Consider the following 9074-nt stretch of genomic DNA (forward strand, 5'->3'; position numbering starts at 1 on the left):
TGGACTCCATTATCTCCAGTGCCCTTTAATTTGCTTAGTTTACACAGGGACTGTGCGTAGGTAACAGTGGTACGAGCTATTCTCCGAATGCAGTCTGGTACCCAGAGAGCTGACGGATGCACGTGGAAGCTAGTGAACAAACCTCCATGCAGGGAAGCAGAATGCATGGCGTGACTAGTCAGATGCTCCCAAAGCCTGGAGTTTACCACCAAGGGACAACGGACACTTGGAAAGATGACATGAGACTACTTCCATAAGCTACCCAGGCTCTGAGTGATTTCTCTAAAGGAGCCAGAACACTCTAAATACTGTCAGAAGAAAGTTGAGAAGATGATGACCTATGGAGCACACGTGCTCAGCATCTTACATGTGATTTCCTTTCAGTTCTCAAAGAATCGCCTCCATTTTACTGACAAGGCCAACAAGGGCTTGCACAGTGGTCAGGTGGTTTGGGAGAGATGCCAACGTTCACACCTGCACCTCATGGCTGCCCAAGCCTACTCACCCATGCCACGCCTCCTCACACGGGGAGGAGAGGCACGCTCCTGAGAAGGCGAGGGCTCTGAGGAACCTGGGGTGTGGCTCAGAACCCTGGGCTCCACCCCACCACCCCACCCAGAGCAGAGAGGGAGGAGTATCAAGTATAAAGCATATGTGATTTCATCCATCTGATATGCAGAGGACGATGAGCAACTGAGAATTCCCACATGTTGTCGATTCAATGTTAAACCTGGTCAGAACACGTGAGGGAAATGCCCAGAGCCCCAGTATGACAAATGAGCCTCTGGCCGCATCCTGTGTCTGCCCCCTTCTGTTGTGAACATGCAGCTTGAGAGACTTTACCTGGGAACCAGCCCTACCATCATCCCCAGGCCCATTGCTACCATGGGGAGATAGATGGACACTCCCAGGAGGTCAGATACCCTTTCAGTCCACTGTCAACACAGCAAAACATCATGGGGACTCCTTTCTGCCTGCCTTTCTTCCCCTTTGTTGACAACATCTTACATCTTAAATGATAATTGGTCAAGTTGACCTGTAGCTCAACAGGATATAAAATACATATTTTAAATAGATTATTATATTTTAATTAGTAGCCAGATGTGGTGGCTTTGATCTTAGTATATATACCTTTAACCCCAGCACTTAGGAAACTGAGGCAGGCTGGTAGTTCTCTGTGAGTCTGAGACCAGGCTGGTCTCCACAGTGAGTTCCAGGCCAGCCAGGACTGAATAGTAAGGCCCTGACTCAAAAGATTAAATTAAATTTAAAAATACTAAAATTAAAAGAAAAGGAAAGAGATATCTCTTAATTTACTAAGCGCCTGACAACCTGAGCTTGAGTCAGGCCAGTCAGGGCCAAAGCTTATCAGGTAATGTCATTAGCCAGCTCTGCTAGGGAGGAGGCATCAAAGCAGCTTCAAGGATCATCATCCAAAAGGCCAGGACTCAGCTGTGCTGGCTTAAGGAGATCACCGGGGGGAGGACAGGGCCCTTCTCATCAGACTGGAAGCCTGCCACATGGGACGTGGGTGACAAGACTTCTTATCCTAACAGTCACAGTGAACGCCACAGAATGCCATGGCTGGAAGCCAGGAAGTGCTGCAAAGAAAGACTCTAATGGCTGTTGAGCACCCCCTCCTAGGGTTGTTCTGTCTGTGAGCTGAAGAAAAGAGGCAGGGCCAAAGCCATGGTGCGATGTAATATGGCTGATTTTGCATGGTGGCAGTGTGTAATACAGGTGTCTTTGCATGCTGGCTGGCTTCCTGCATCTGAGGGAAACATTTGATCTCACTTCTAAATTATCATAATCTCCAAAGATAAAAATCCCTTAGGTTGTGGCACTTGTCCTATGGTCCTATGAGGTCTCCAAACCCTATTCTGTCTCTGTCACCAGTCGGTGGGCAGGAAAGCCTCCGAACAAATGAACACTGAATTACTGTCTCAGCTTAAAGTTCACTGAATAATACAAGTCCGCTTTCCAGTTTTATTCCTTCCTTCCTTCTTTTTTCCTTGAGTCAGGGTCTCACAACGTGGCCTCGGCAAGGCAACCTCAACCTCACAGAGCTCTGCCTGCCTCTGCCTTCCCGGTGCTGGGTTAGAGGTGTGCAGCCCCATGCCCCGGCCTCCAGTTATATTCCTAAGAAAGGGAACGTTCCTAGGAGGTGCGACTTCATATGACAAGCCAAGAATTTGGTTTATATAAAAAATTAGTGTTCTAAAAAAAAACCCAAAAACCCCTCAAAACAATTTTCACATGCTAAGGTGTGGGTGACACTGGAGCTTTGCCAACAGAGAACAAATAGAGTAGTAATGATTAAAACCATAGGGCAGTCACTCAGGAGAGAAGAGAGAAAATGGGGTTCTCTGTTACTGCTCCAAATCCCAACACACAGCGATACACAAGTGTGAAGTGTGGACAGAGAAAAAAAACATCCAAGTGCCAGGCTGGGCCGTAGTGGACACACCATTAATCCAGCACTCGGGAGGCAGAGGCAGAGGCAGGCAGATCTCTGAGTCTGAGGCCAGCCTGGTCTACAGGGTGAGTTCCAGAACACACAGGGCTACACAGAGAAGCAGCAACAACAACAACAACAACAACAACAACGACATCCATCCAGGCACTGTGGGGTCATGGGCCCCTGTTGGGAATCACAGCCAGGTGCAATGTCAACATTCCAAAGAGGACACAGATGCTACAGGCAGAGAGTGTCCTTGAGGCATTGGGGAATTTAACAAAGAACCTGCCAGAGACAAAGGCTTATCTCAGAGTCAGCGTGGGGAAGGCTGTTAGAAGAACAGCATTACCATGGCCTCTAAACTCTCAAGAGAAGCAGAGCCGGGAGACCACGGCAGAAAGTCCTGAAGCCCTGCTTTTCCCTTGACCCACGCGATGAGGCAGCCTGCTCTCCCTCTGCTGAGCCTTAGTTCTCCCTCTGGGGACAGATTAAGGTCACATCTTGCCAGAGATGAGAAGAATCTGACAGGAATAGCGCTGCTGGCAACGTGGTGGGACCACCAGCAGAGTCTGACGGCTAAGCTTGTTCCCCAGACGTCCCCTACTCCAAAGATATAAAATAAGGGTCCTCTCTGAAATGGGACAGATAAGTCAGCCAGTCACTGGACAAAGTAGGTGGGAATCCTATTAGCCATTGTCCTCCTGTCCCTACGTCCTTCTCTTTCATTTCTTCTAAGTATCTCGCTTCGAAGTCAAACTACAGCTCTGGGGAGGAAGTCCTGGCGAGAAAGACTTCAGATACCAATACCCATATGTCCCGTACCAGCCCAACAAACCAAACATGGTGCCGAACACTTTCTGGGTCAAGTCATGGAAATAAACGGCCGTGCACAGAAACATCCACACCCAGATGAAGGTCAGGACACCCAGGGCGACAACCAGGGTGGTGATGGCAGCGTGGAGATGGTGGCTGCGGTCCGTCTTCACCTCGTGCAGCACGGCCATCTCCTCCACGATCATGAGCGCACAGAAGGTCAGGAGGAAGGAGTGGCCCGAGATGTCAAAGCCATGCCAGAAGCCCCCTTCCCGGTGGCACTGCTGCTTGCTGCGATGCTCCTGTCTGATGCCCTCCAGGGCTGGAGAATGGTAGCAGCTGCCCGTGTAGTGCTCGATGTTGGAGAACAGAGCTGTGCAGATATACCAGATGGCTGTGCCCACGAGGAGGGTGCTCAACCGCCGCAGGACCAGGCTGGTCTTGCCTGTCAGGTGGTAGTTGGTGAGGACAATGAAAGGCAGGAGGAGACAGACTGTCCAGGCCCAGGCCAATTTAACAAAATACCTGACAGAGGGGAAAGCGCAGGTGAAGACCAGACTTGGCTCCCAAGGGAAGTTATTTAAAACCCACCGAAGCTGTCCATCCAAACAGCTATGCCCTCTTTTATTCCTTAATACATGCTTACACAGCCTTTATTCCCTAAGTACTGAAACCAGTTAGCCCGTGACTCTGTAAGGTGACACTGAGCCATATAGATATATCATGCCCAAGTGGAGGTCATAGTGGTAAGATTGAAGTTCAAATCCAGGACTCAAAATTTTTCAGTCGGCCGGGCGGTGGGGGCGCACGCCTTTAATCCCAGCACTTGGGAGGCAGAGGCAGGTAGATTTCTGAGTTCGAGGCCAGCCTGATCTACAAAGTGAGTTCCAGGACAGCCAGGGCTATACAGAGAAACCCTGTCTTGAAAAACCAAAAAAAAAAAAAAAATTCCAGTTAGCTTACTTTCTCAGGAAAGCAATCACTGAGCGTCTATCAAATGTCAGATGTGTTCACACACATTCAGTTAGCTGAGGAGGAAGGGGTCTGGGTCTTTTTTTTTTTTTTTTTTCTCAGTATAGTCCAAGCTGTCTCAAACTGCCTATGCAACTGAGGATAGTCTTGAACTCTGGACCTTCCCGCCTCCACCTCTCAAGTAGTGCCATTATAGGCACCACACCCAGTTCTATGTGGTGTTGGGGTTCAAACCTGTGTGCATGCTACGAAAGCACTCTATCAATTGAGTTGTATGGCCGGCCTTCATTTGACCCATTTCACAGATAGCTCTGGGGGCTCAGAAAACTGAACTTTGCCAAGGCCACATACATAACAGCAAACAGATTGAGCCACACGTTACACAGCTCCAAAGTTCATGTCTTTTCTACCACACTCGTGTTCTTTTCTACAAAGCTGATAAGTCTTATGAGGAAGAGCCTTACCGGCCAGAGAGATGGCTCTGTGGTTAAGAGCACTGACTGCTCTTCCAGAGGTCCTGAGTTCAATTCCCAGCAACCACATGGTGGCTCACAACCACCTGTCATGGGATCTGATGCTGGTGTGTCTGAAGACAGCTATAGCGTACTCGTATACATTAAATAAATCTTTAAAAGGAAGAAAGAAAGAAAGAAAGAAAGAAAGAAAGAAAGAAAGAAAGAAAGAAAGAAAGAAAGAAAGAAAGAACGAGAGCTTTACTTCAAGCTACAAGGCCAGGGTTTAAATCCTGACTCTGTCTTTAGGCCTCGGTTCTCTCAGCTAGAAAAGCCTAGGGCACCAAGCCATTCTTAAAATCTCTTCCAGATCCAGTGAGTCACTGCCAGTTCCCTCCCATTAACCAGCATCGTGTCTTGGAACAAAACATTAGAATCCATGGCTACCCCTAAACAATTGGTGTGCCAGGCTGCTAGGCCCCTGGTTCATTAGGCCAGATAAAGCAACATCTGCCATGTCTGCCTCCTCTGTGCTCGTGAAAGGTGGCTGACCTGGAGATCTGAGCAGAAAACACACGCCAAAGAGATCTGGAACAACTACCACCCTTACTCTCTATTCTTAGACCAGCCACTATGGGTGGGTAAGGTTGAAGGTGGGCCAAGGACAGGACACTTCTTCCCTAGGTTCCAGTAGTTTCTCAGACACCACCAAAGGGCCTGTTACTAAAACCTTCACAGGCTTGACAAGGAAAGCCTTGTTAAAGCCAAGGTCTGTCAGAAACCTGACCCAGTTGCCCAAACCGGGTTTAACAAGAGAGAGGCAGAGTCTCCGCAAGCTGGAGCATTAAGCTCACATGGATGGAGCAATTTCATCTTCCAAACTCCCCGTCTAGCTCCAACGGAGTGCTGTGCAGTAAACTTACGATGTGTTTCTAAAGGACTAGGAAAGAAATAAGTGGAGTTTGAGAGATGTCCCAACGAGATCGGCTGGGGTTGTTGTTTTCCTGGGTGACTGCCATGCACTTTAGAGTACTGAGAAAGTCCAAGGAGATCCAGGGGAAAGGTCACCAGAGAGCGAAAGGTTTCACGCTTGCTTCTACCAGCATGGGGCAGGGAGGGCAAAAGCTCTCGGGGTGGTAGGTGGGTCTAGAGGTGGTCTTTAAGTCAACGGTGGGATTTTTGCCACAGTGGTTAGGAGAGGGGTGTCTGACTAGCGGGCAATAGGAAGGTGACATCTCCCCAAACAGGACAGAGGCGAGCGCCTAACTCTGGGGGCGGGGGAATAGCCGCTCCAATGTCACTTATAACCCACCCGTCACCGACTCGATCCTCCTATCGGAATGCTCAAATACTAGGCGCGAGTGTCACTCGCTTTCCCAGGGTCCCAGCGTCGCGACACGCGCGCGGACGCGGCTGTCAAGACAGGGCTCCCTCCCGATGACTCGCCCGCCCCAGCATCCAACTGGCTTCTTGGGGCGCGGGGCCCCGGAGCCCGATGCACTCACACGTTGAGGACGTTGCGCTTGTTGCTGAGGTAGCTCTCGGGCAGCGGGGACAGCTCCTTGACGACCGAGCCCGTCAGCATGGCGGCCACCAGCGCCCAGGGCAGGTGGCGCCGCACCGACGCCCTCACCAGCGTCCCGCGGAGAAACCACGCACAGCGCTCCAGGTGCTCCATGCCGGTCCTTCTCGGCCACCGTCCACCTCCCGGAGCCTTCTCGGCCACCGTCTTGCCCTTCGCCCGAGCTGGTACCACCACATCCCCTCTGGGCGCATGCGCGCTGCCCGCAAGCTCCGCCCCCTAGGGCGTGTCTCCCTCTAGTGGCCACGATGGGTCTCTGCAGAGCGCTGGTCTGCATTTACCTGCGCTGCTTCCACTCATCGCCCCCAAGCTGCAGGCTGAGGTCACTGCAGGCTGCACTTTGCCTGGGCAACCTGCTCCCCTCGTGTTTGTGGGATGGGGATTCTCGCTTTCTTTATCTGCGGAACAAACAAGAGACCCACCTTTCTTAAGAGCTAGTTTGGGAGTTCCGTATATTTGGTCAGATATAGGGTTTTTCAGATGAGATCTCTTTGCAAAGTCATTACTAAATTTAAATCTCATTTACTTGTTTTGTTTTCAGACTGGGTTTCTCCAAGTAGTCCTGGCTGACTTGGAACTCATTCTGTATAACCAGGGTGGCCTCGAACTCAGAGATCCCCTAAACTTGGCCTCCAGACTACTGAGATTAAAGTCATGTACCACTTCGGATTTTGAGACAGGTAGGGCACTTGTTGCCAAGCCAAACAACGTGGATTCAGTCCTTGGGATCCACACTGTGGAAGGCAACTCCCATACGTTGTTTTCTCTCTCTCTCTCTCTCTCTCTCTCTCTCTCTCTCTCTCTCTCTCTCTCTCACACACACACACACACACACACACACACAATAAATAAATAAATAAATAAATACAGATAGATAAGTAAATAAATGTAAGAATGAATCAGCTGAAAAAAAAAGAATGAATCAGCTGTGTTGTTGACCGAACATCTTGGGTACCCCAGGTTTACAGAGCTCATATGAGGTACTGGTGACTCAGTCACTCAGTTTTGTCCCTTAGCTAAGCTCCTAGCCCGTAACACTAGGTGTCAAAGTCAGGGCTTCCCAACCGTAGGTTCTTCCTTAGTCACTGTAGTTTATAGATTAGCACTTTAAAGTCAAGGTGAAAACTCAAACCCATCACTTTCTAATTATTTTACTATGTTTTATTATTATTTATGTTCTTGTTTGTCTATTTTGAAACGGGATCTCTTTACGTGACCCTGGCTGGCCTGGAACTCACTTTATAGAGAGGGCTGGTTTTGAACCTGTGCTCTCTTCCTGTCTCGGCCTCCCTCTTGGGTGCTGGGATTACAGGAATGTCCCATCACATCTGGTTTATCTCTGCCTGAGCCTACCTGCATCCATTGCCTCCTGGGTACACCTCTGTGCTCTCTTCCCCCTCCTGTGATATCACACAGGAAGCTTGAAGCCAGCCACAATAGGAGTATTTGCACTAAGGAAATTGGCAAGTGCTACAAATCAGGCCGGTGCTCTGTCATCGACTGTCTTCGTTGAGCTGTGATTCCCTTGGTCAATGTGTGGTTGAACTGAAATCACAGGTGAGCCGTGGAAACAAATGTCCAGTAAAAATCAACAACATTGTAAGCACCAGTGAGTTATATTTACAGTGAGGAGTGCCATGGGAGCTGGGGCTATAGCTCAGTTGGTAGGATGCTTGACTAACGTGCACCAAGTCCTGGGTTCAGTGCCTTGCACTGCATAAACTCTGGGTGGTAGTACTTTACTGTAATCCCCAGCACGCCAGAGGTAAAGGAGACCACTCTTCTAAAAACAAAAACAAAAACAAAAAAAGTGTTGTGAATTTCATTGTCTGTAAGTCATGTACACCACTCTCTATATTGAGAGGTTTTTATTTTAGAAAATTCTTAATAAATGTATGTATGTATATACTGATATATTTTCTTCAGGAGAGCTCATTATATTACACATTTATCAGCAAAACACTGTCTGCACGCACATATAGTACACAGAGAGACATGCAGGATCTCAGCAATTCTGTATGTTAATAGATGTATAGTTTTAGTACCTACTTTATGACATTCATGATAGAACATGCGTCTACCATGTGTGAGAGGCTGTGATCTTTTTTTTTTATACTCAACTACACAACTCGTTTAATTTTTTAGAACATCCTGGTGAGTCTCACGTATAATCTCAGTACTTGGAAGGAGGTCGGGAGACCCTTGCAGATTGGAAGGCAGCCTGGTCTAGATGAGGAATTCCAGGGCAACGAGGACCTATGTTCAATAACTGGCACTAAAAACCAACCAAACAAACAAAAGCTTGTCATGACTCACTGTTTATTTTACAATAGCACATGAGAAGCATTGAGGTTGAAATGTTAAGACATTGACGTGCAATGCCCTTGCCTTCCCACCAGAGGGGGATAGAAGACTACAAGCAGGTGATGGAGAGAAGGCTCAGGGGTAGTGTTCACCATGGGAGTGTGGGGACTTCTGAGTAGGCCACCAGCACCCACAGAAACAGCCAGGCACCGTGGTGTGCCTATGTAATTCCAGCTCCGGAGACTCAGAGACAGGAGGGTCCTTAGGGTTGGCTAGCAGCAATCCTAGCAGAATCAGTGAAGTCCAGGATCAGCAAGAGACCCTGCCTCAAAAACTATGGTGGAGAACAACTGAGCAAGATATCTAACGTTAACTCATTGACCTCTGGCCTCTGTATGTATGTGTGTGTGTGTATGTATGGACTCACATGTGCACACACGGGGTGGGGGCAGGGATGGGAGAGGAAGAGAGGGAGAGGGAGAGGGAGAGGGAG

The 9074-nt window shown here is 48.9% G+C and overlaps 1 protein-coding gene across 1 annotated transcript; it reads right to left on the reverse strand.

Moving 5' to 3' along the window:
• Positions 1-6446, reverse strand: Fitm2 (fat storage inducing transmembrane protein 2). The gene is made up of 2 exons (XM_021194458.2): positions 6201-6446; positions 1-3796 (listed from the first exon to the last, which is right to left on the reverse strand). The coding sequence occupies exons 1-2, from the start codon at positions 6371-6373 to the stop codon at positions 3190-3192; spliced, it is 780 nt and encodes a 259-aa protein (XP_021050117.1). The 5' UTR covers positions 6374-6446; the 3' UTR covers positions 1-3189.
• Between the last annotated feature and the right edge of the window lie 2628 nt (positions 6447-9074).

Source organism: Mus pahari, chromosome 3 (assembly GCF_900095145.1).
Source record: "Mus pahari chromosome 3, PAHARI_EIJ_v1.1, whole genome shotgun sequence".
Classification (NCBI taxonomy): Eukaryota; Metazoa; Chordata; class Mammalia; order Rodentia; family Muridae; genus Mus; species Mus pahari.

Bases quoted from the DNA above. Each gene is read 5' to 3' on its own strand.
- Fitm2 (XM_021194458.2), bottom strand. From the start codon at position 6,373: ATGGAGCACCTGGAGCGCTGTGCGTGGTTTCTCCGCGGGACGCTGGTG. The intron at 3,797-6,200 runs GTGAGTGCATCG...CCCCTCTGTCAG, and splicing joins AAGCGCAACGTCCTCAACGT to GTATTTTGTTAAATTGGCCT.